Raw genomic sequence first — 26,331 nt, 5'->3', positions numbered from 1 at the left:
AATGAATATGTCTTATAAATTCCGCGTGGGTTTCCTCCGGGTGCTCCGGTTTCCCCCACAGCCCAAAGACATGCAGGTTAGGTTAACTGGTGACTCTAAATTGACCGTAGGTGTGAATGTGAGTGTGAATGGTTGTCTGTGTCTATGTGTCAGCCCTGTGATGACCTGGCGACTTGTCCAGGGTGTACCCCGCCTTTCGCCCGTAGTCAGTTGGGATAGGCTCCAGCTTGCCTGCGACCCTGTAGAACAGGATAAAGCGGCTAGAGATAATGAGATGAGATGAATGAGGAACGATCTAAATTGGAGTTAAGGGGGGGAAAAGTGTGTATGAATAGAAGGAGAATAAGTTATGAAATAAAGCATGGAGAAGTCTCATCTCATTCCCATCTCATCTCATTATCTCTAGCCGCTTTATCCTGTTCTACAGGGTCACAGGCAAGCTGGAGCCTATCCCAGCTGACTACGGGCGAAAGGCGGGGTACACCCTGGACAAGTCGCCAGGTCATCACAGGGCTGACACATAGACACAGACAACCATTCACACTCACATTCACACCTACGGTCAATTTAGAGTCACCAGTTAACCTAACCTGCATGTCTTTGGACTGTGGGGGAAACCGGAGCACCCGGAGGAAACCCACGCGGACACGGGGAGAACATGCAAACTCCACACAGAAAGGCCCTCGTCGGCCACGGGGCTCGAACCCAGGACCTTCTTGCTGTGAGGCGATAGCGCTAACCACTATACCACCGTGCCGCCTCAGCATGGAAAAGTAAAACAAGAAAAAGAGTAAAAACAAACTGCTTTTTGAGATGCTTTTCTGATCACCACAGTTACAAAGAGTGGTTATTAGCTCATCTGGCCGACAGGTGATGAGTTGATGCCATCATGTGTTGTCCATTGTCTGTCCGGCATCATCTACATTTTCATAAAAATCACTTCTCTTTCAGTTCTTCACCGATTTGTATTCTTTTTGGCAGCAAGGTAGGTCTAGCTGGGGTGCATATAGTGTAGCTTCTACCCAAATTTGAATAATTGCAATTAATAATGAAGATATGGAGCCCTAATGAGCAGTTTCCACACACATCGCTGCTTCTCCCTCAATTCTTCACCGATTTTGATTCTTTCTGGCATGAAGGTAGGGGTACCTAGGGTGCATATAACTTCTACCCAGATTTGCTTAATGACTATTATTAATGATGTTATGGACCAATTAAGCCTTAGTGAGCAGTTCGACAAAAATCGCTTCTTCTTGGTCAATTCCTCGCCGTTTTGGATTCTTTCTGGCAAATAGGTCGGTATTCTTAGGGTGGATATAGCTTGCAACATTTATTGCACAAGGTGGCCCACTTTAGATCGTTCCTTCTGGACTAGACGGGGCCGGAGTGAGCTGCGCCATCATTGACGGTCTCGGTTTTTTTTTTCCTTTGGTTTCCATGGTGTTTGATGGGGCGGTACAGTAGTGTAGTGGTTAGCACTGTTGCCTCTAGGGCTATCCCAAATGATTATTCTTTAAACGATTAATCTAGCGATTTATTTATTTTTTCGATTATTCGACTAATCTAATGACTAATATTTTGATTAACCTAATAATTTTATTGCAATTATTTTCCAGTTAGTTATTTCATATAACAATTTGTCCCGTCCAACATACACACACACACACAAAAAAAAAAAAACCTCTGAAATTTTAACATTTCAATATTTATTAAAGCATTTCTTAAACACCACACTGAGCATTATTCTTTAACAAAACACTTTCCAAACTCACCTTTTGGTGAGATTTTGGATGTGACATTTTTGAGGGCAGCTTTCACTTTCTCTGTGATGGCCAAATGCTACTTCTCTATTAAATCCATGAAGTGATGCCTGGAGGGAAGTGCATACCCTGGGCGAAATGTTTTTATCATGTCACGGAAGCCTTCACCTTCCACAGTGGAGACGGGTCTCATGTCCTTTACAGTCATCTGTAAAATGCTGTCAGTAAGGTCTGCAGCCATCTGGGGATCGCAGGGATTTGAGGTCCTTTCATGAAAAAAATCCCCGGCATTGCTTTGTCTGCTCCGAAAAAGATTAACATGAATAATGACAATCGCAAATTTGAAACCTGATATTATCATTATAATTTCTAAACTATTGCTGTGTTATGTCATGCACCTATTCAGAGAGATTGGTCCTCAAATTCAATAGGATTTCTATCTCGAGGATTAAGTTAATAATCACTGCAAGGTTTTTTTACTTAATAAATTGCTTCAGTAGGCCTCTCTCTCTCATTATCTCTAGCCGCTTTATCCTGTTCTACAGGGTCGCAGGCAAGCTGGAGCCTATCCCAGCTGACTACGGGCGAAAGGCGGGGTACACCCTGGACAAGTCGCCAGGTCATCGCAGGGCTGACACAGACAACCATTCACACTCACACTGACCTACGGTCAATTTAGGCTACGTTTACATTACGTCAAATCAGCGGATCATCAGATTAAAGTTCTTAAAACGATTCGTGTTTACACTAAAACCGTTAGCCGTGCACACAGCAACACCAATACACGGATACGCTCGGCTCCGCAGGCATCCTGCGCTCCAAATCACTCCGCCCTGAACAGCGAGTGCCCTCTGGAGGGTGCGCACTCCGGCCCTGCGCAGCTCACACAGCGCGCGAGTGAAGTGCACAAGCCACGATTCGGGACTGAGCCGCTGTGTGTGTGATCCCAGCGCATATCACTTACTACTTGCAGGTGGAAGGATGGCAAGCCTAAAGACAATCATAACTACACAATGGGCAGTATTTGCATCAGTATTTGCAGTATTTTCATACTTTTATACTCTTTAATGAAAGGTGATACAAGGCAGAAGTCCGCGCCGTTTTTCAGCAGTCGCGTCACATGACCAACGCCAGCGAATCAGGAAGGTGGATGTCACAGTGACGTTGTCCAATGAGACGCCAGCTAGAGCTCAGCACAGCGTATCCGCGTATTCTCAATGTTTACACAGCACCGGACCAGATACGATCTAGATTGAATACGTGGACGCTGGCGGATTCCCGTTTCCCGGCTTTTCCGGGTGGTTTAATGTAAACGGACAGTGCATCCGCGAAGAAAACGAGACAGATACGGTCTAATGTAAACGCAGCCTTAGAGTCACCAGTTAACCTAACCTGCATGTCTTTGGACTGTGGGGGAAACCGGAGCACCCGGAGGAAACCCACGCGGACACGGGGAGAACATGCAAACTCCACACAGAAAGGCCCTCGCCGGCCACGGGGCTCGAACCCGGACCTTCTTGCTGTGAGGCGACAGCACTAACCACTACACCACCGTGCCGCCCATGAAAATAGTTGTCAACTATAATTTGGCTCACTCAGAGAGAAAACATAAAACGGCTAAAACAGCGTTATTAACGTCAGCTACAGTAGCGGTGCAGAATTGAGTATGATATAAAAAATTACACAAATCAATGGATTGACTGTGATAACGTTTCCAGGCTTGGGTGGAGAAGAGGCAAAGAAAGTAAACAGAACTTACGGAGTTTTGCTGCCATCTTGACTCACTGCACCAGAGTGTTTCCTCTTCATGTGCTCGTGCAGGACTGTCGTGCTAGAGTGATATGCCAGATGCACTTTGCAGAGTCTGCAGACGACCCCACTGTTGGTGTCAAGATTAAAGTGTACCCAAACTTTGGAGGACTGCATGCGAGCCTTTTTTGCCACGTGTTGCTCCACACGCTCCGTTGTACTGCTGGTAGATGCAGCCATGTTGCTCAAGTAGATTACACAGACTCAAATTATTCACATAATCGATGATGTCAACGCGTTGCCCCAGCCCTTGCTCTGCGTTTGTATCCAGTTAAACCAAAGTGTCGACACTAAAATTCCACGTCGAATAATTTTTATAATTGACAATGTTGGATAATCGTCCCAGCCCTCGTTGCCTCACAGCAAGAAGGTCCGGGTTCGAGCCCAGTGGCCGGCGAGGGCCTTTCTGTGTGGAGTTTGCATGTTCTCCCCGTGTCCGCATGGGTTTCCTCCGGGTGCTCCGGTTTCCCCCACAGTCCAAAGACATGCAGGTTAGGTTAACTGGTGACTCTAAATTGACCGTAGGTGTGAATGTGAGTGTGAATGGTTGGTTGTCTATGTGTCAGTCCTGTGATGATCTGGCGACTTGTCCAGGGTGTACCCCGCCTTTCGCCCATAGTCAGCTGGGATAGGCTCCAGCTTGCCTACGACCCTGCCCAGGTTAAGCCTAGGTCACAACCAGACGTACGATTTTTTGGCCGTGCGATTTTTGGCGTTTCCCAAATCGCTGCGTTTTTTGGGTTTTTTTTGTTCATGGAGAAAGACGCACGTTGGCCGTAAGTTTGTCTTGCAACCTGAAAAAAACGTAAGCGCCCATAGAGTTTGTTTGACATGACAAAGAACCTCTGCGGCCAGTCTACGACTCAAAAATCAGCACGTCACATGCGCGCCCTCCGTGCGTTTCACGCGTGCCCTCCGTGCGTTTCTTGCGTTTTTTGCACGTAGCCCGGCCGTAGGAGCACGTACGGCCGGTTGTGACCGAGGCATTAACCGGTTACGGATAATGGATGGATGGTGTTTGTCCGGTTTTCGATGCTGTACTCGTGTTTAAGAGGAATAAAACACATGAACCCGTCAGAGACTCCATGCTGTTGTTCTTAATGCCAAGGGCTAAAGTGATAGTAAATAACCCAACGTTATTTTTTTTAAAACGCAAATAAAAAATGAGCACTGGATAAAAACCCATCTCTCTTTTTTAAATAAAGATACAAATGTCGTTGTCTGGTGATCAACGTTGATGAGAGATGCTGCCTTGCACTTACTATCAGGTTCCCTGTGGTGGTGCACGTATGGCGTTCGTATGTACGGACATCATCGGGTTGCGAAAGCCATCAAAAATCAGGTCTACGCGTGACCATATTCTCTTAAGTATGGCGCTCCGTTCTACGCTCTTTGAATGCAGGGCGCTCCGCTAACACATCGTCAAGGTTTCTTTAACATTTGTTTGTTTTAACCTTGAGAAGGAAAAAGGAAGGCTGCTGAAGGAACGACAGTATGTACCTGCTGTAACATAAGTGATAACAGATACAAACTTGTTCCACAACACAAAAGGTGATTAAAAAAAAATATACAATCCCGATTCCAAAAAAGTTGGGACAAAGTACAAATTGTAAATAAGAACAGAATGCAATGATATGGAAGTTTCAAAATTCCATATTTTATTCAGAATAGAACGTAGATGACATATCAAATGTTTAAACTGAGAAAATGTATCATTTAAAGAGAAAAATTAGGTGATTTTAAATTTCATGACAACAACACATCTCAAAAAAGTTGGGACAAGGCCATGTTTACCACTGTGAGACATCCCCTTTTCTCTTTACAACAGTCTGTAAACGTCTGGGGACTGAGGAGACAAGTTGCTCAAGTTTAGGGATAGGAATGTTAACCCATTCTTGTCTAATGTAGGATTCTAGTTGCTCAACTGTCTTAGGTCTTTTTTGTCGTATCTTCCGTTTTATGATGCGCCAAATGTTTTCTATGGGTGAAAGATCTGGACTGCAGGCTGGCCAGTTCAGTACCCGGACCCTTCTTCTACACAGCCATGATGCTGTAATTGATGCAGTATGTGGTTTGGCATTGTCATGTTGGAAAATGCAAGGTCTTCCCTGAAAGAGACGTCGTCTGGACGGGAGCATATGTTGCTCTAGAACCTGGATATACCTTTCAGCATTGATGGTGTCTTTCCAGATGTGTAAGCTGCCCATGCCACACGTACTAATGCAACCCCATACCATCAGAGATGCAGGCTTCTGAACTGAGCGCTGAGAACAACTTGGGTCGTCCTTCTCCTCTTTAGTCCGAATGACACGGCGTCCCTGATTTCCATAAAGAACTTCAAATTTTGATTCGTCTGACCACAGAGCAGTTTTCCACTTTGCCACAGTCCATTTTAAATGAGCCTTGGCCCAGAGAAGACGTCTGCGCTTCTGGATCATGTTTAGATACGGCTTCTTCTTTGAACTATAGAGTTTTAGCTGGCAACGGCGGATGGCACGGTGAATTGTGTTCACGGATAATGTTCTCTGGAAATATTCCTGAGCCCATTTTGTGATTTCCAATACAGAAGCATGCCTGTATGTGATGCAGTGCCGTCTAAGGGCCCGAAGATCACGGGCACCCAGTATGGTTTTCCGGCCTTGACCCTTACGCACAGAGATTCTTCCAGATTCTCTGAATCTTTTGATGATATTATGCACTGTAGATGATGATATGTTCAAACTCTGCAATTTTACACTGTCGAACTCCTTTCTGATATTGCTCCACTATTTGTCGGCGCAGAATTAGGGGGATTGGTGATCCTCTTCCCATCTTTACTTCTGAGAGCCGCTGCCACTCCAAGATGCTCTTTTTATACCCAGTCATGTTAATGACCTATTGCCAATTGGCCTAATGAGTTGCAATTTGGCCCTCCAGCTGTTCCTTTTTTGTACCTTTAACTTTTCCAGCCTTTTATTGCCCCTGTCCCAACTTTTTTGAGATGTGTTGCTGTCATGAAATTTCAAATGAGCCAATATTTGGCATGAAATTTCAAAATGTCTCACTTTTGACATTTGATATGTTGTCTATGTTCTATTGTGAATACAATATCAGTTTTTGAGATTTGTAAATTATTGCATTCCGTTTTTATTTACAATTTGTACTTTGTTCCAACTTTTTTGGAATCGGGATTGTATAATATGATGTTCTTTAATTAATAAAGAAATGTAAATTGACAAATTGCTGTGGTGTAAGAGGAATAAACGCTCGAGGGCATGTTTTTATATCAATATTCCGAACTTCTTGGGCTGGTCACAGTAATTGTGCATGGTGTGATGCAAAACCATCGCACCATGTTCACTCTCCTGTTTAGTTTCAGCCTGGAAGAGTTTTATTCTTCACCAGTTGCTCGCACAAATGGATATGCAAATGTTCCTGTACAAAATTCGAGTGAAATAAATGGCACAAACGACAGAATAAAAGCAAACTGATGTTCACTGCCAGAATGATAAATAGCCCAGCGTGTAAGTCGTCACCGAGAGCAGTGATAAATGTGGTTTATGTACTTCAGAGAGACAATTATAATTGGTTAAAAAAAGGCATGACCTTGGGTGTAGTGTTCATTGCCAGTATTCGTGTCTATTCTCAGTGAAGCGATCGGGTCCCCTGATGGATTTCCTGACTGCTTTTCGTCCTCGTGTCTCAGAACTCTTTCGATACGTCTCTTTTCTCAGATTTTTGCTTTCTAATTCCCCAGTTCATTCTTTTTTTTTCCACCTTGCAGGATTTCCCTCTTGAAATAGATGTGGTTTTATTTTTCATAAAGCGAATCATTAACCAAGAAAACAAGGTATTTTAAAGAAAGGCGTTTTTAGGGTTTTTTTTTCTCCTCAATGTGCGTTATCATCATGACAGACAGTTCAAAATTAGTTCTTTTGATTAACTTGTGGGGGTTTTTTTTGGTTTTATTTTATTTGGTGGATGTGTCAGTACAATCTAAAGAACATTACACAGTGCTGCAAAGATCTCATCTCATTATCTCTAGCCGCTTTATCTTGTTCTACAGCAGGGGTGGGCAATTATTTTTTCCATGGGGCCACATGAGAAACAGAAAATTTTGTGGAGGGCCGGACCAAAAGGCTGAACTAAATTCTGCATAATATTAATTGTATTTCTTTATATAAAGCAATAAATAACATTGTTTTTACAAGCTGCTAAGACTGGTAAGAGTATGGAAAAACCGAGGTTGCCTTACAAAAAATTTCATTTATTCAATCAAATTTCCCAAAACAATGGTTAACAAAATGTGAACGTTTATGCCTTTTTTTTCCAGTCACATTCACCCCAAAACACAATAAAGACATCACAATATTGTCTTTCTACTCCAAATATCAAGCAAGATACATCATATTATAATAATGATGCCCACATTTGTAGTCTAATCACCTCATTTGGTGTTTTTCAGTTTTTTTATTTGTTCAGTGAGAGAAATCTCGTCTCTGTTGGTCTTTAACGAGTGCATCAGAGTCAGGTTGAATGTCTGAGGTGGAGATGCGAAGCACAGCTGGCAGATGATCATCAGTCGATTCGGTGTAGGAATCAGATCTACAGATCGGCTCGGGCTCCGGCGCCTGCTGGTGACGTCACACTATGTGATTGGCTGGACCGTTTGAAGGATGACGTACAAGTTTGTGGTTGGTCTGGACAAATTACGGAAGTAGTTATCGCGGGATTAGGTTTCGTGGGATTTCATGTCATGTTCATGTCGCGCACGTTGCGTTTTTGTTGAACACAACTTCAAAATAAAAGCAATGCACATTCAGTCCATGCATGAGGTAAAATTAGAAAATAAGTTTATTTTGTAATTTCTAATTAACCTTGCGCGGGCCGGTCAGAATGAACCAAAGGGCCGGATGCGGCCCGCGGGCCGTAAAATGCCCAGGTCTGTTTTACAGGGTCGCAGGCAAGCTGGAGCCTATCCCAGCTGACTACGGGCGAAAGGCGGGGTACACCCTGGACAAGTCGCCAGGTCATCGCAGGGCTGACACATAGACACAGACAACCATTCACACTCACATTCACACCTATGGTCAATTTAGAGTCACCAGTTAACCTAACCTGCATGTCTTTGGACTGTGGGGGAAACCGGAGCACCCGGAGGAAACCCACGCGGACACGGGGAGAACATGCAAACTCCGCACAGAAAGGCCCTCGCCGGCAAAGATATGAAGTTTATTTTCTCGTGTTGAAAATACTTTCACACATTCGCTTCACTCATTTGTGAATATGTTCACCGCTCGGAGATAAACTTCACCACCGTGTAACATCCTCTCATATGTAAAACAGTTATTCCACACGTAGCATCGAGTCGACTATAAGCCATGCACGACGAGATTGAGTGGAATAACTGTTTTATTCTATCCACATTCACTGGATTTTGAGAAACGGAGCATTTTTATTTTTTGCAAATTTGATCAATAAAAATTTTATACAAAACATCTGACAAAATCATTTCCGATTAGAATGGAAACAAACCAGCGAAATGACGGTAGCAATTTGTGAAAAATGCGAGAATTCTTGAAAAATAAAAAAAAGCTATGTTCTTACCATGAAATACTTTTATTCCATATTTTGTTGCTTTTTTTATTTTGTATTTTTTGACATTCATTTCCGCTCAGGTGGACTTCTTAAAAACCTACCGATGGCTGCATGAATTGACTTTTTAGTTTTATTTATTTATTCCTTTATTTATTTGGTAGAAAGTGCCGTCTTGCTGTTGTGCCGAGGTATAGAATAACTTTAGATATTTATTTAATTCTTCCTTGTGATGTAATTTTCAAACTTCTTTGAACTTTTGAACCAGTCTAAAAAAAAAAAAAGTTTTTTTTTTTTTTTTTTAAGACCTAAAGAATGTAAAGAGGGCGGCACGGTGGTGTAGTGGTTAGCGCTGTCGCCTCACAGCAAGAAGGTCTGGGTTCGAGCCCCGTGGCCGGCGAGGGCCTTTCTGTGCGGAGTTTGCATGTTCTCGCCGTGTCCGCGTGGGTTTCCTCCGGGTGCTCTGGTTTCCCCCACAGTCCAAAGACATGCAGGTTAGGTTAACTGGTGACTCTAAATTGACCGTAGGTGTGAATGAGAGTGTGAATGGTTGTCTGTGTCTATGTGTCAGCCCTGTGATGACCTGGCGACTTGTCCAGGGTGTACCCCGCCTTTCGCCCGTAGTCAGCTGGGATAGGCTCCAACTTGCCTGCGACCCTGTAGAACAGGATAAAGCGGCTAGAGATGAGATGAGAATGTAAAGAAGTTGGCGAAATGACAGGAGCAATTTGTGAAAAATGCTATCATAATTTTTGGAGAAAAAAAAACATTCTTCCCGTCAAATACTTTTATTCCATTCTTTTCTTTCTTTATTTATTTATTTATTTATTTATTTATTGTATTTTGGGGGGGGTTTGTTTTCAAGTCGAGTTTTTATTTCGTCTTCGGTTGGTTCAGTAACACGCGCCGCCATTTTGTTTTTCTCTACTCACGGTGTATGAGCTGATAGCATAGTAGTAGAGTAGCCAATCAGAGCTCGCGATTGCTTGTATCCATATATATATATATATATATATATATATATATATATATATATAGTTTTTTTTTTCAAAAGTTTGGACACCCGTACTCTACTCATCATAGGTTTTTGTGTATTTTGACATCAGAATTATGAAATAACATCTGGAATTATGTGTTAAACAAAAAGTGTGACTTGGTTCATAAAAATAAAGGAAAAAACATTGAGTTGGAAGGTATGTCTTTTAATTGGTTGTGTACGTGTGGATAAATTAATTAGCTCACCACAAAAATGCATATTAGCCCAAAAAAGATTGATCCACAAATTTCACAAATAAATATCAAATCAGACAATCATTAAAATCATTTTTGTGCACCCCTGAACAGTGCATTCACTTCGTACCGATATCCCAGAACCTCACAGTTTTTTATTTTGTATAAAAACACATCCCCAAATGTTTTATTCCTTACTTATTTCTCAGCGCTGAAAGCACTGTCGGAACGTTGCCCTGTAGTTATGAACAGTCTTGTTTATTTAGCACTGTGAACATACAGATGAGAGAGAAGGCATTAGTCAGAGGAACGAAGCTAACAGAGGGCTGATTTTTACCCTCTTTGTTGTCCCAGGAGGCTGTAAGCACATTCTGGACTCCAGCCGCTCCCCGCCGCTTGCTTTTATTCTCGTACTCTTGTAATTGTATGTTAGAGCTGGAACACACAGTACTGCCTCAGGAAAGTGCCTGGAAAAGACAAAGAGGGAGAGAAAGGGGAAGGAAAGCCAGGCACATGGTAGCGTGGCTGAAATTACACGGCACCTCCATCGCACTTGTGCACAGATAGAGATTTGGACTAAGCACTTTTTTTTCCTCTCTCTGTCTCTCAGCTGCTGTCTGCTCTGCACGCTTCCTGCTGATTTATCTTTTTTAATTCTTTGTGGTTCTCAATCTGTTTCTGACCTGCCCCTGGTATATTGGTCCTCTGACATTTAATGTGTATTCTTTATCTATTTTTATTTTCTTTGTTTGCAGTTTCTCTCTCCCCGTCTCGCTCAGACACTTTTTTTTTTTCCCCTTTTCCCCCCATTTTTCACTCAATGCACAGACAGAAAGCAATAATAAAACCCAGGAAAACAAGAACAAACCTATTTATAGACACACGCCTCCCCACAAGTAGCTCAAAGTCAGTACTGCACTGAACTCCTCACACAAGTGAAGTGTAGAGGTGTCGTTTTGTGAGACACAGAGATCTATAATGTTTGCTTTATTATTAATGATGGGCATAAGTGACTATTCCTTTCTTCCCCTTGTCTTATTTAATCAAGTGTGTGTATGTGTGTTTTATTACTGTAGGCCGAGTCTGAGGGCTTCTCTCATTTCCACCTGTACGTCTGTGCAGCATTTCTCATCAAGTGGAGAAAAGAGATCCTCTCCATGCTGGACTTCCAGGTGTGTGTGTGTGTGTGTGCGCGCGCGTATGGACTTGGTGTGAAGGTGGAGCTGTGTGGATAGATGGGTGATCATCGGTGTAGATAGGTGTATGATTCTGTTGGTAAGAGGGTGTGGGTATGTAGGTGAGTGTAGATGGAGACGTATGGAAGTGGATGCATGTGTGTGGGGTGAGAAAGTGTGTGCACACATGGTAGAGGTAGGTGCTGTGAAGCATGGATTAATGACTGGTTGAGTGTGTGAATGTATGAAGAGTGGGGGGGTGTCATTAGGGAGGGGTGGATGGATGGACGGATGGATGAGTGAGTGTGTGGATGGACGGATGGATGAGTGGGTGGATGGGTGAGTGGGTGGATGGATGGGTGAGTGTGTGAGTGGATGGATGGATGGATGAGTGGATGGATGGATGGATGGATGGATGGATGGATGGGTGAGTGTGTGGGTGGATGGATGAGTGAGTGTGTGGGTGGATGGATGGACGGACGGATGGATGAGTGTGTGGGTGGATGGATGGATGGACGAGTGTATGGATGGATGGATGAGTGTGTGGATGGATGGATGGATGGATGGATGGATGGATGGATGGATGGACGGATGGGTGAGTGGGTGGATGGGTGAGTGGGTGGATGGGTGAGTGGGTGGATGGATGGGTGAGTGAGTGTGTGGATGGATGGATGGGTGAGTGGATGGATGGATGGATGGATGGATGGATGGATGGATGGATGGATGAGTGTGTGGGTGGATGGGTGGGTGGATGGATGGACGAGTGTGTGGGTAGATGGATGGGTGGGTGGATGGATGGACGGATGGATGAGTGTGTGTGTGGGTGGATGGACAGATGGATGGGTGTGTGGATGGATGGACAGATGAGTGAGTGTGTGGGTGGGTGGATGGATGGATGAGTGAGTGTATGGATGGATGGATGGATGGATGGATGAGTGTGTGTGGATGGATGAGTGAGTGGATGGGTGTGTGTGTGTGGATGAGTGAGTGTGTGGATGGATGGATGGATGGATGGATGGATGGGTGAGTGAGTGAGTGAGTGAGTGTGTGGATGGATGGATGGATGGATGGATGGATAATTGAGTGGATGGATGGATGGATGGATGGATGGATGGATGAGTGTGAGGGTGGATGGGTGAGTGGGTGGGTGGGTGGATGGATGAGTGTGGATAGATGGATAAGTGAATGGATGGATGGATGGATGGATGGATGGATGGGTGAGTGTGTGGATGGATGGGTGGATGAGTGTGTGGATGGATAAGTGTGTGTGTGGATGGATGATAAGTGTGTGTGTGGATGGATGGGTGAGTGTATGGATGGATGGATGTGTGGATGGGTGGATGAGTGTGGATGGATGGATGTGTGTGTGTGTGTGGATGGATAAGTGAGTGTGTGGATGGATGATAAGTGTGTGTGTGGATGGATGGGTGAGTGGATGGGTGAGTGTATGGATGGATGGATGAGTGTGTGGATGGGTGGATGAGTGTGTGGATGGATGGATAAGTGTGTGTGTGTGTGGATGGATAAGTGAGTGTGTGGATGGATGGATAAGTGTGTGTGTGTGGATGGATGGGTGAGTGGATGGGTGAGTGTATGGATGGATGGATGGATGGATGAGTGTATGGATGGACAAGTGTGTGTGTGTGTGTGTGTGTGTGTGTGTGTGTGTGTGTGTGTGTGTGTGTGTGTGTGTGGATGGATGGATAAGTGAGTGTGTGGATGGATGGATAAGTGAGTGTGTGGATGGATGGATGGATGGATGGATGGATGGATGGATGGATGGATAAGTGAGTGTGTGGATGGATGGATGAGTGGATGGATGGATGGATGGATGGATGGATGGGTGAGTGGATGGATGAGTGAGTGTGTGGATGGATGGATGGATGGATGGATGGATGGATGGATGGGTGAGTGAGTGAGTGAGTGTGGATGGATGGATGGATGGATGGATGGATGGATGGATGGATGGATGGATGAGTGTGTGGATGGATGGATGGATAAGTGTGTGGATGGATGGCTGGATGGATGGATGGATGAGTGTATGGATGGGTGGGTGGGTGAGTGGATGGATGGATGGATGGATGGATGGATGAGTGTGGGTGAGTGGGTGGATGGATGGATGGATGAGTGAGTGTGGGTGGGTGAGTGGATGGATGGATGAGTGAGTGTGGGTGGGTGAGTGGATGGATGGATGAGTGAGTGTGGGTGGGTGAGTGGATGGATGGATGGGTGAGTGAGTGGATGGATGGATGGATGGATGGATGAGTGGATGGATGGATGGATGGATGGATGGATGGATGGATGAGTGAGTGTGGGTGGGTGAGTGGATGGATGGATGAGTGAGTGTGGGTGGGTGAGTGGATGGATGAATGAGTGAGTGTGGGTGGGTGAGTGGATGGATGGATGGGTGAGTGGATGGATGGATGAGTGTGGATGGATGGATGGATGGATGGATGGATGGATGAGTGTGTGTGGATGGGTGAGTGAGTGAGGGATGGATGGATGGATGGATGGATGGATGGATAAATGAGTGTGTGGATGGATGGATGGTGTGTGTGTTTGGGGGGATGGGTGTGCAGGTGTATATGATGGGTTCAGTTCGCAGGCCTTAATGTGTGCGCGTGCACACGTGTCGTATGAAGGCCCGTCACACACTCGGTGCTGATTGGAGTAATTGCGTCGGCAGTGCAGCAGGATCACTAACTGCATTTCACACACAAACACATCCGTCCATTACAGAGGCCTGTACAGCATCGAGCTCCTCTTCTTCCTGCTGCTGTTTTATCTTCCTTTATGTGTACCTACTGCTCTTTCTCTCTCTCTCTCTCTCCTTTTTATTCCACTCTCTCTAATCTTTCTCATTTTCTCGGTCTTTTTCAGTCTCTCTCTCTCTCTCTCACTTGCGCTCTCATGTTCACTCGTCTTCTCTCATGTTTTCCTGTTCTCTCTTGCTCTCTTTCTCAATCTCTCACTCTATCTCCCTTTCTTGCGCTCTGACTCTCACTCTGTTTATTTCTCTCACCCTCTGTCTCTCCTTTGCTCTCTCGCTCCCCCCCCATTCAGGGAATAACTCTCTTTTTGCTTCCTCTAGTAAATAATCCTCCCTTTTCCCTTTAGGACGTACTGAGTTTGATGTTTAAAGTAAACACATGCATGCAGCTCGAGGCAGATGCTCATCATAAATCAGAGACTCTTTACGTTCTCACTTTACTTTGTGAATTAAAGCAGCACATCGATAACGAATCTGCAGCAGAAGCATATTGGAAGAAATTGCCATGTTTGCATTTAAACCCATGAAATGTCAACAGAATGGAGGGAACATTAACACATTCTCTCTAATATGAGAGTTAATTATGCATCAACCCTTTTCCTGTTTCATTCAGGGTCTGCTGATGCTCCTGCAGAATCTACCCACAATTCACTGGGGCAACGAGGAGGTAGGTTTACTCCTGGCTGAAGCCTACAGACTTAAATACATGTTCGCGGACGCTCCCCGTCACTACAAGAGATGAGGACTTTCAGAACCGAGCTACTGCTCGAGCCCAGCTACTCAGTACTGACTCAATAACGGACTCAAAGAAGCGGCCCAACCCGCACCCCGTCTCATTACGGCCCGTCTGTGTGGGTGAAGCACTTCTTCAATCTTCTATTACTCCAGTCTGGATGAGTGGAAATCCAGACTGCTGCTCAACACCAGGCTGAACGTACAGATGGAATGAACCGAAGGTCAAAAGTTCCTGCACTGCAAATCATCTCGGAGACGTCTACATCTCATCCTCAGGGTTTTTTTTCCCCCAAACTAATCACCACAGACTGAGGAAGAAAATGGATTCTGGACTGTTTTATGGATTTTTTTTTAATTTTTTTTAAACAAGTTCTACTGCAATGGAGTGAACACTTCAGTTCCAGCGTTGACGAATACCACTCCATGATTTGTGTGGTGTGTGTGTGTTGTTGTTGTTTTATTTTTTTTCTCTTTCTCTTGAATTTCTGCTGTATTAATAAGAATGTGGAGTCACTGGATCCGTTCATCTTGCCATCACTGGTCCCAGATTGCTGAGCAGCCAGTAGTACAGAAACTACAGCAGCCAATCGAAGCCATTTTTGCAGTCTGTGTGTTTCCTCAGAAGACTGACACAGAATTTGAACAATCTGATTTTATAGCTATCAGGGCTTTCCCCAGAAAAAAATATCAAAGCGGTACTACTGATGCGACGCGGCCCGGCCCGGAGGGCCCTGAAGGCTGCTTAGGGGGTCCGGGGGCATGCTTCCCTGGAAAAAATGATGCCTTCTGGTGGTATCTAGGGCTGATTTAGGCCCAATTCAACATTATTAAATTTGCTGTTTTTTACTTTGTCAACTATCCAAGGGGCGACGTATAAAGGTCAAAATTAGATTTGAAATGGAAACACTTTGTCGTACACCTTTTCATTTTCCAATTCCAGGATGCCAGGAACAGAATCGAGGTAAAATCATGTAACAGCGCCATTTAGTGACCAGCACCTAGGACATGGTTTTATGTCTGGTCGTGAATAGCAGTCAGTGCATGCAGCAAAACCCTTTATTTTCACTTCTGGGTTGAGTACCAGGATAGTCTAGACTGATTACAATATCTTCCTATTTCTGTAGTTGTTACTCATTTTCAGAGGGGAATATGAGATATTTAGGTGCAGAAAGTACTCTGAGTTGTTCAATTTATGGTATTATTTTTTTGGTGTGCAAGTGACAGCGGCGCGCCACTTATCCGCGCTTTGGGGAAAGCCCTGGCTATTTTCAAACGTGCAGCTAAAATCCAATTTTTGTTGCTTGTTCGATTTAAGCAGTCTTAATGGGGGGGGGGGGAACATATCGGATTGTCTTTAGCAAGCTAGGCTATGTAAGACTACGTTCAGACTGCACCCTGAAACGACCCATATCCGATTTTTTTGCCCATATGCGACCTGTATCCGATTTGTTATTGACAATCTGAACGACACAGATCCGATTTTTTTTCACATGCGACCCAGGCCGCTTGGATATGTGGTCCTAAATCCGATGCATATCCGATATTTTCACATGCGACTGCAGTCTGATCGGACAGGTCGCATTCATGCGACCTACACGTCATCAACAAGAGACAAACGTCACTATTCTGCGTTGGCTAATCCCGCCTCTTTGGTGGAAAACAACAACATTTGTACAGTTTTCAGAATTTAAATAGACTTTTATAGAATTTATCAAGCTAATGGTGGATTTGGTAGGGACCTGGATGTTTATCTGTTAGCCTGATTAAATAAAACAGTTTCTATAACTGATTTATAACTTAAACCATCCTGTATTACAAAAACCACATCGCCAGGTCTCGCCTCATCTCCATCGCAAACTGCACTGGTGTTTCTGCACCTTGAGCCAGCGCTGAGAGAAGTTGCAGAATTCAGCTGGCTATAAACAATCTAAATAAATATTTATAAAAATGTAGAAAAAGTTTATTAATATGACGAAATAAATATGTGCAAATTATTAAGCCTGAATTAAGAGTTTGGTAATACAGCGGCCGTATCCCAAATGACTGCCTACTGAAGCTCGAGTGCACTATATAGAGTTTAAAAATCCATTACTTCCTAGTAACATGTAGTGCACTTATATAGAAATTAGAGAGACATTTAGGAGTCAACCCTCGTTACCAGGCTACACGTTTTCATTTCAGTTCAGAAACAAAAACACACACGAGACCTCACACTTTAACACTAACCAGATAATTAAACAAACAAACAAAAAAAGAAAATCATTAAACTTGAAGAGTGCGCTTTTTTTTTTTTGTTGTTTACGTATTACGTAGATGTGCTTATTATGTCAATTTGCGCATGCGGGACACTTTTGGGTCGTTTTCCGTTCATATTGGAGATCGCATACAAGTCTCATATAATTGGTAATGTGAACGGCCTAACAAAAAAATCGGATTTCACAACAAATCGGATATGGGTCGTTTCAGGGTGCAGTCTGAACGTAGTGTATGTAATGTTTAAGTAGCTAACCAAGGTAACTAGCTATTTAGCTTTTAACATAAGGAACAAAGCACAACAGCCCATGCTGAATGCTTGTTATTTGGCGTGATTATGATCTAATTAATTGATTTATTTTTCCAGTAATTCCAATTGCATCCGTATCCTCAGACGCTGAAAATTTTGTCTGACATGTTATTCATTTATCGATAAATCACCTTTAACGTTGTGGAACATCCACAAAACAAGTGATGTAACATCTATTCCCTCTTTTAATAGTTAACGGGACCAAAAAAAAAAAATCAGTCTCCATCCTGTCAATAAACGTAAAGCAATAGCTTTACCTCTGACTGTTACAAAGTGCTGACACTGGAGACCTCTTCCATAAACGCGAACTCAACGTCGTCATCTTCTATGAAAACTTGATGTCAACAAACGCACACGTTTTTAATCCATTTATTTGGAGCGTCCACCATAAAAGGCCGTGTTCCTTTCTACATGTTGAACGAAAGAAACAACGTATTCGAATGATATAGCAAAATGATTTGACACCTTCTGACCAATCAGATTCAAGAATTCAACAGAGCTGTGGTAGAAGTTTAGCTACTAGTAGCTATTTGTTTGTTTAATATGCATTGCTTGTTGTGCGCAAGTTATTATATTTAGGATTAGCGAACATGCTTCCTCAGTGCAACTCCTGGCTAGCGTGTTTAATCGGAAGGTAGCACGAGTTAGCTAGCTCCTTTGCTTACTAGCTTCGTTTTTAATTTTTTATTATCGATGAAAAAGTTGTCGTACTTCTATGTAGCACTTAATTAATACCAGTTGATTGTCATGTATCAAGTAGGTGAGGGTTAAGTCCCGATGAGGTCAGGACACACCAGTTTAGTGGACGTGACGATTGAGGCTAGCGTAACAGGTTTCTAGATATGCGTCTTGAAGTCAGAATGAAAAACAGATTGAGCGTAGCTGACTGGATGTTGTCCAATCCATAAAACTAGCTAAATTTTGCCTTATTTCCATTACTCGGCATATACAGTGGTGCTTGAAAGTTTGTGAACCCTTTAGAATTTTCTATATTTCTGCATAAATATGACCAAAAACAACATCAGATTTTCACACAAGTCCTAAAAGTAGATAAAGAGAACCCAGTTAAACAAATGAGACAAAAATATTATACTTGGTCATTTATTTATTGAGGAAAATGATCCAATATTACATATCTGTGAGTGGCAAAAGTATGTGAACCCCTAGGATTAGCAGTTAATTTGAAGGTGAAATTAGAGTCAGGTGTTTTCAATCAATGGGATGACAATCAGGTGTGAGTGGGCACCCTGTTTTATTTAAAGAACAGGGATCTATCAAAGTCTGATCTTCACAACACATGTTTGTGGAAGTGTATCATGGCACGAACAAAGGAGATTTCTGAGGACCTCAGAAAAAGCATTGTTGATGCTCATCAGGCTGGAAAAGGTTACAAAACCATCTCTAAAGAGTTTGGACTCCACCAATCCACAGTCAGACAGATTGTGTACAAATGGAGGAAATTCAGGACCATTGTTACCCTCCCCAGGAGTGGTTGACCAACAAAGATCACTCCAAGAGCAAGGCGTGTAATAGTCAGCGAGGTCACAAAGGACCCCAGGGTAACTTCTAAGTAACTGAAGGCCTCTCTCACATTGGCTAATGTTCATGAGTCCACCATCAGGAGAACACTGAACAACAATGGTGTGCATGGCAGGGTTGCAAGGAGAAAGCCACTGCTCTCCAAAAAGAACATTGCTGCTCGTCTGCAGTTTGCTAAAGATCACGACAAGCCAGAAATACTATTGGAAAAATGTTTTGTGGATGGTTGAGACCAAAATAGAACTTTTTGGTTTAAATGAGAAGCGCTATGTTTGGAGAAAGGAAAACACTGCATTCCAGCATAAGAACCTTATCTCATCTGTGAAACATGGTGGTGGTAGTATCATGGTTTGGGCCTGTTTTGCTGCATCTGGGCCAGGACGGCTTGCCATCATTGATGGAACAATGAATTCTGAATTATACCAGCGAATTCTAAAGGAAAATGTCAGGATATCTGTCCATGAACTGAATCTCAAGAGAAGGTGGGTCATGCAGCAAGACAACGACCCTAAGCACACAAGTCGTTCTACCAAAGAATGGTTAAAGAAGAATAAAGTTAATGTTTTGGAATGGCCAAGTCAAAGTCCTGACCTTAATCCAATGGAAATGTTGTGGAAGGACCTGAAGCGAGCAGTTCATGTGAGGAAACCCACCAACATCCCAGAGTTGAAGCTGTTCTGTACAGAGGAATGGGCTAAAATTCCTCCAAGCCGGTGTGCAGGACTGATCAACAGTTACCGGAAACGTTTAGTTGCAGTTATTGCTGCACAAGGGGGTCACACCAGATACTGAAAGCAAAGGTTCACATACTTTTGCCACTCACAGATATGTAATATTGGATCATTTTCCTCAATAAATAAATGACCAAGTATAATATTTTTGTCTCATTTGTTTAACTTGGTTCTCTTTATCTACTTTTAGGACTTGTGTGCAAACCTGATGTTGTTTTAGGTCATATTTATGCAGAAATATAGAAAATTCTAAAGGGTTCACAAACTTTCAAGTACCACTGTAAATATCTGTTGTTGTTGTTATTGGTATAAGGACTGATTCGGATGTGCAAGTACAATCTGGAGGGGGAGATGGATTTGTTCTCATTGCATGTAATTTGCAAAGTGGACACTCGGTCTTAAAAAAAAAAAAAATCAGATTTAAGAAAATAAATTAGATTTGCACTGCCGTCTGAAATCTTTGAAGGCGCTGTAGCTTTGCGTAAAGCGCCTGCATATTACACGAAAAGATCAAATGAAAGTTTAATGTTAATATAAATATTAAAAAGGGGTACGCGTCTCGTGTGGTGGAGTTTCAGAAACGACTACTGAGCGCAACTCGAGTCAGACCGTGCTGAAATATTAATAATATGTTTATAGCAAGCGAGTCGGTGTAATGTGAGGTTGTGTTATGGGAAGAAGGAAAAAAAAAAAAAAAAACACTCGGTCTGTAATGCCCGGAGAAGTTATCAATGTAGCACAAAGACAGCTGAAAACTGACAGGGGAAAAAGGGATAGCTTTTCCACAGATGTAGGATCAGCTCCTTCAACCCAAAGCTTAACCTTTATTCTTCTTTGAGAATATGGAGAACTGATCCAGGATCAGTGTTTTTGATTTGTCGGGTTTTTTTGTTTGTTTTTGAAATCTCCCAATCCTATTTGTTCATAAACGTGAATGCAATTAATTTGTAAGTCAGCTTCCGACTCTTCTTGTACCATATAAAGCTATGCTGTGTATAAATTGTATTATATTACTGCGTATTATATTATCCTTTTTAAAATCACAAATTTCAGCTTTTTTTTTTTTTTTTGATAGTGTACAAAGTGATAGACTGGGCTCTGCTCACCTCAAGCAATCAGTTTTCCCATCCAATTCCCATTGACAGATTTAATAATTGATGAACGGCTGAAACTGTACTTTCTATATTAAAGTAACCGAGCTCATGTTGAATATATCAAGCTGTCAGGATCAGTTAAGAGAAATTGTATTATATTGGCTCTGCTTTCGCAGGGCGAGAAGTAATTTAATGTTTAATCTGGAAAATCTACACTTCCACGTCACCATAACTGACTCGGTACGACGCTGTTGCGTTGTCTTGATGTGTGTTTAATTTTCAGTCTTGGCTGCATAGTTTTTAGTTTTAACGCCACACCACATCAGAGTGTTGTGGGTTTTTTTGTTTTTTGTTTTTTTAAACTCACCTGTATGTGTTATTGTCATTTGTCATAACTCGGCGATAAGCACAGCATTTTTATAATGAGAGATAAACATTGCAGGGACGGACAAATCATAAATTCATCAGCACACTGGGAAGGTAGAAGCTCCAACACACAGCCCAGTCTTATCTTTTACTACCTGGAAGTCTAATTAACTAGGCTGAAAAGTGGACACGTAATTCCACTTAAAAGAAAAATGAGAATTACGCGTATTAATACAGATTGGGGGGGGGGGGGCGGGGGGGTGATGATGATGAATCTTATTTGATTAAAAAGGCAGTTTTTTATTTGGGGGGGTGTTGTTAGCTATACTCAACAAAAATAAAAACTTTACACTCGTTTCAAAGTCAATAATTTGAACATTTTGGAAAATAGGTTTGAAATAACGATTGTATTCAATTATCTTGTCATTAAAGATGCTATAGCATACAGATCATGTTTGTCATGGAATCGGTTCCACCGGAAATGCGACGACAATGTCCATGATCAAAAACTGAGAGTCACAACTTAATGAAATCATGTCAATATCGGGTGTGTCCTCCATGGGCGTTCACAACTGCGATACAACGTCTCCTCATGGATTGGATGATGCGTCTGAACACAGCTTGGGGAATGAGCCGCCATATTTGTACCAACATGGCACCAAGCTCCTGCAAGTTCTGTGGAGGGTTCCTTACGGTCGGCTGTGGTGCCAGTTTGATGGAGACGTGTCTGGAGATTATGGATGGTCTGTCGACTGCATCCTATAACCCTCGCAACGTCAGTGACGAATGTTCCCGTATTCAGCATGCCAATGGCACGTTCACGCTGAATGTTTGACAGTCGTGGCATTGCAAATTAACGAATAATTAACCATAAAACCTTGTTTTTCTGAGATGACACTCTACTCTGCTACCGTGAGATCAATTGCACGTGTATCAATAGGTCACGTCACTTGTGTCACGTGGAAACGTGATTTTAGCGTGCAGTGCTCTCGCACGTGCTACGTAGGCCCGACCAGTAGAATGAATGTGTGACGTAATGCCCTTGACAATGCATTTAACCATAATCACAACAAGAACTCTTTCAAGAAAAGTTTCTAAACACTATTTGAAAAATAATGAGTGTCAAGTTTTTATTTTTGCTGAGTATATTTTGAGTCGTGGTCTAAACAGCATCTTCATTTTCGCTTATAGTTAATGAAACAAAAAACTTTTTTCTTCTTATTGAGAAACCACAATGCCCTTTATCCTGAAGATATTTCCATGTCGAAAAAAAGAGCTAGCTTTACTTCCAACTGATATAAGATGCTGGCACTGGAGAGACTCCTTCCATAACCTTCAATCTTTTTTTTTTTTTTTGGGGGGGGGGGTGAAGCATGCAAGTTGTTACTATAGAAACGCTAACGTATTAAAAGAATCCCATGAGCCTATATTTTATCACCAAACCTGTGATTTGCTTTTACAAGTCCGAGCCGTGCTGCTCTAGAAAATGTTTCAACACCACCTGACCAATCAGAATTGGGAATTCAGCAGAACTCGGATCTATAAGCTAGCTGTAGTGTATACGCACTGGTTAGCTAAACGTACTTCAGTGACGACTTATCATTGCAGTTCTAGCTAGCGTCTGTCGAGTTAATAGTACGGTTGCACTAATTAGCATCTGATTAAAGGAGAACCGAAGGCAAATTTTTTCTTATCAAAATTCTGTTTCTCATTTTATTAAATATAGGAATGCATTTTTGATCGCTATTTTGTCACTGCTATAGCAGGTTATGAGTGTTTGAAATATGCTCTGTAATATATCAGTGTATATGTCAAAGCAATGGCCGTAAACGAGATTCGCTGAGACCTGTGCGAGACATCGTAGGACGGAAGTAAAACGTACAGCGGAAATCAAAGCGACCGACATCTGCCAACGTTGTCAAAAGACGCGCGCGCCCTCTTTCGAATGCTGATGTAATCAAGCCAGAAGTTTTGTTTGTTTTTGATAGCAATCAGGAAAGTTTGAAAAAAGTAGGCAGTAATCGTCATTTAAACTCGTTTTTGTGTAATATTTCGTTTGGAAAACAGTTTTCAAAATGGCGGCACTGACACCTGGCTGAGACTTGACGTTTCAAAGTCTCGCACAAGTCTCGTGAAGATCACGCGGATAAGCGACGCCTACCGTGGACCAAATGAACTAAATTCAACATGGCTAAAAACCGAATAGGCCGATAAGTAGAATATTTAATTGCAATTAGTTGCCAATACGAGTCACGATATAAGGTTACTAAAACCGAAAACGTAACTGAATAACAGGTTAATTAAGAAATGAAGCAAGTTTAAAAATGACTTCAGTTCTCCTTTAAGTTGATGCGATAATATGCCTTGTAAAAATAGTTCAGCCAGACCGCGTTGTCGGTTGGTGGTGGGATCCGGACAGGAGGAGCGCAGGCTGCAGCATCGAGGTGCTTTGAAGAACAAACCGGGGGGGGTGGTGCTGTGTTTCAACAAATATTTCAAATGAAAAAGTTTTCTTTGAGCAAGTCAGTAGACTGTAGGTTTTCCTTCGGTTATTGGAAGAGCCAAGTTTTAAAAAATACTGGTGGTGAATAATAATAGCAGCTCACATATGCAATTTGTCCACCCCGTGTCCCCTGCGGTAGTGTCTCTCTCTCTCTCGCACCAACCTCCAAACCCTGTCCTTGATAATGATCGGTCTAAAGGGCTAAACTGGACAGCTGGATTTCTGACCACACAAGCTTCCTGTAGAGATCTTGCAGTCACATGACCGGAAAGTTCACAGCCGCCATCTTGTCAGTAAAAAACACAGCTGAATACTGCTGCACTCGTGTACAGAATGGATCAATTTCAACCGACGGACTACACGGCTCATTTTTCTAATGAACAGATAACTAGATATATGTCTAAAATAAATGACCTACAGATTAGTGACCCTTATGGCTTACCGGACGTAGTTTTCACGACCGTGTCAGTGGATGTTGAACTGCCAGCGGAATACCCAGACGTGTATAATTACCTCATTAACTTTCCCTCGCTGTTCAGTGGTGAAGCACTGCGTGCTTATAAATCTCTGGACAGTTATCTTTACAGAAATTCAGGATTTGTCAGCCGCGGCATCTTGTAAACAAGAAAATAATCCTCATTGGACGGGTAAGTCACTTAAGTATTGAGTACTAATACTATTTGTATCAGTATCTAGTATAGCACTGACCAGCCGATTATAGAATAGAATAAGGTAATTCCAGCTGTAATTCCAAATCGTCCGTCTTGTTTACCATGGATCTGGCGTTGGAGAGGTAGAGGCTTAGCAGTGGAAGTTTGAGTGGCTGTTTCCTGAGCTTAGTCAACAGGCCGGCTCTGCAGCCTCACTTTTGCTTCCGCTCCCGACGCCGCTTCCTTCGCCTGCCAGACCCGATAACAATCCACGGAGACCCCGCTGGTCTCGCTATCTCGTCCGGAATGTTGTGCATGCGATGGAAATCACTACAAACCGTCATTTTCTGCTGGAAACCAATGTCCAGTAAGTCCATACGGTTGTAGTGGATATTGAAGTCCGATACAGACGAACAACACACAAAAATACACACAAAAAACATAAACATGCACAGGTAGGGAGAGCTTGTAGCCGCAGCCGTTGTAGTAGAACTGTACGGTATATAGTAGGGTTTTCCAGAAGTAGAAGTAGAAGGCGGAAATATGGCATTTGACCGACAAGATGGCGTTTGTTACAATCTGGATCGGCTGTGACGTCACATGCAAGATCTCTATCAGGAACCTAAACAGCCTCATCAAGACCCCATTGGTAATTTGAGTGCTGTTCTGATTGGTACAGCATATAAACACTTCCCGCAGTTTTTCTCCTCCAACTGAAGCAATTGTCAAACGTCAGCACTAAAACTGGGCTGTAATTTCAGCAATAGAAAATTGGCAGTAAAATTGACTAAGTGATTTTCTATTGTATGAGCCAGTTATTTCTCTCTGGGGCAGTTTCAAAAAGGAACAGACTGTTTTCTTGTTTGCTTCTTGTAGCTCAGTGTACTATTATACTATAATTGAACTGTAGGGGAGAGCGGGGAGACTTGGGACACGTTTGTAGATTGGGTGAAATTCTTTGCAGGTAGCGTGACATTCATATTGCATCAGAAAGTATGTACTATGCCCGCTGACCACAACATTAGTTTCTCAGCTTGTCACATAGACTGGCCTTCAGATTTTGCTTTCTTTTTCTGTTCTTTTTTTCCAGGGAGACATGGGACATCGAGGGGAGACACGGGACATTATGGTGGGAGACTTGGGACACAAAAATAAAACACCTAGCTTAATCCTACATATTTTAATTTTTATTTATTATCAAAACTTGTACCATATGAGCTGTATGAACACAATGCTGGTACAGCGATCGGAAAAAATGTCCGTTTACCCAAAACCTGACCTGACAAGAGTTCCATTCTCAAGAAGGAATGAAATAAGTTTAATCCTTAAGCTGAGACACGCCCACATTTTTAACAAACGTTTTAAACAATTTTATATTTGTAAACCGGCGGCACGGTGGTGTAGTGGTTAGCGCTGTCGCCTCACAGCAAGAAGGTCCAGGTTCGAGCCCCGTGGCCGGCGAGGGCCTTTCTGTGTGGAGTTTGCATGTTCTCCCCGTGTCCGCGTGGGTTTCCTCCGGGTGCTCCGGTTTCCCCCACAGTCCAAAGACATGCAGGTTAGGTTAACTGGTGACTCTAAATTGACCGTAGGTGTGAATGTGAGTGTGAATGGTTGTCTGTGTCTATGTGTCAGCCCTGTGATGACCTGGCGACTTGTCCAGGGTGTACCCCGCCTTTCGCCCGTAGTCAGCTGGGATAGGCTCCAGCTTGCCTGCGACCCTGTAGAACAGGATAAAGCGGCTAGAGATAATGAGATGAGAGGTATTCGTAAACCACACGAAAAAAAACCTGGAACATGATGAACTGTCCCAACTCTCCTCGTCTGGACATTTT

The 26,331-nt window shown here is 42.9% G+C and overlaps 1 protein-coding gene across 1 annotated transcript in view; it reads left to right on the top strand.

Annotated features, from left to right (window-relative positions):
• tbc1d22b (TBC1 domain family, member 22B) overlaps positions 1 to 15,904 on the top strand; it is a 198,383-nt gene extending 182,479 nt beyond the window's left edge. The window contains exons 11-12 of the mRNA XM_060932378.1: positions 11,450 to 11,545; positions 14,932 to 15,904. Of these exons, the coding sequence (XP_060788361.1) occupies positions 11,450 to 11,545; positions 14,932 to 15,060 (225 nt within the window). The 3' untranslated portion in view covers positions 15,061 to 15,904. The remainder of the gene's footprint in view (positions 1 to 11,449; positions 11,546 to 14,931) is intronic.
• The last annotated feature ends 10,427 nt before the right edge of the window (positions 15,905 to 26,331 follow it).

This window comes from Neoarius graeffei, chromosome 10 (assembly GCF_027579695.1).
Source record: "Neoarius graeffei isolate fNeoGra1 chromosome 10, fNeoGra1.pri, whole genome shotgun sequence".
NCBI lineage: Eukaryota > Metazoa > Chordata > Actinopteri > Siluriformes > Ariidae > Neoarius > Neoarius graeffei.
Note: the sequence above shows the minus strand (reverse complement) of the source record. Positions and strands in the feature narration are given on the sequence as shown.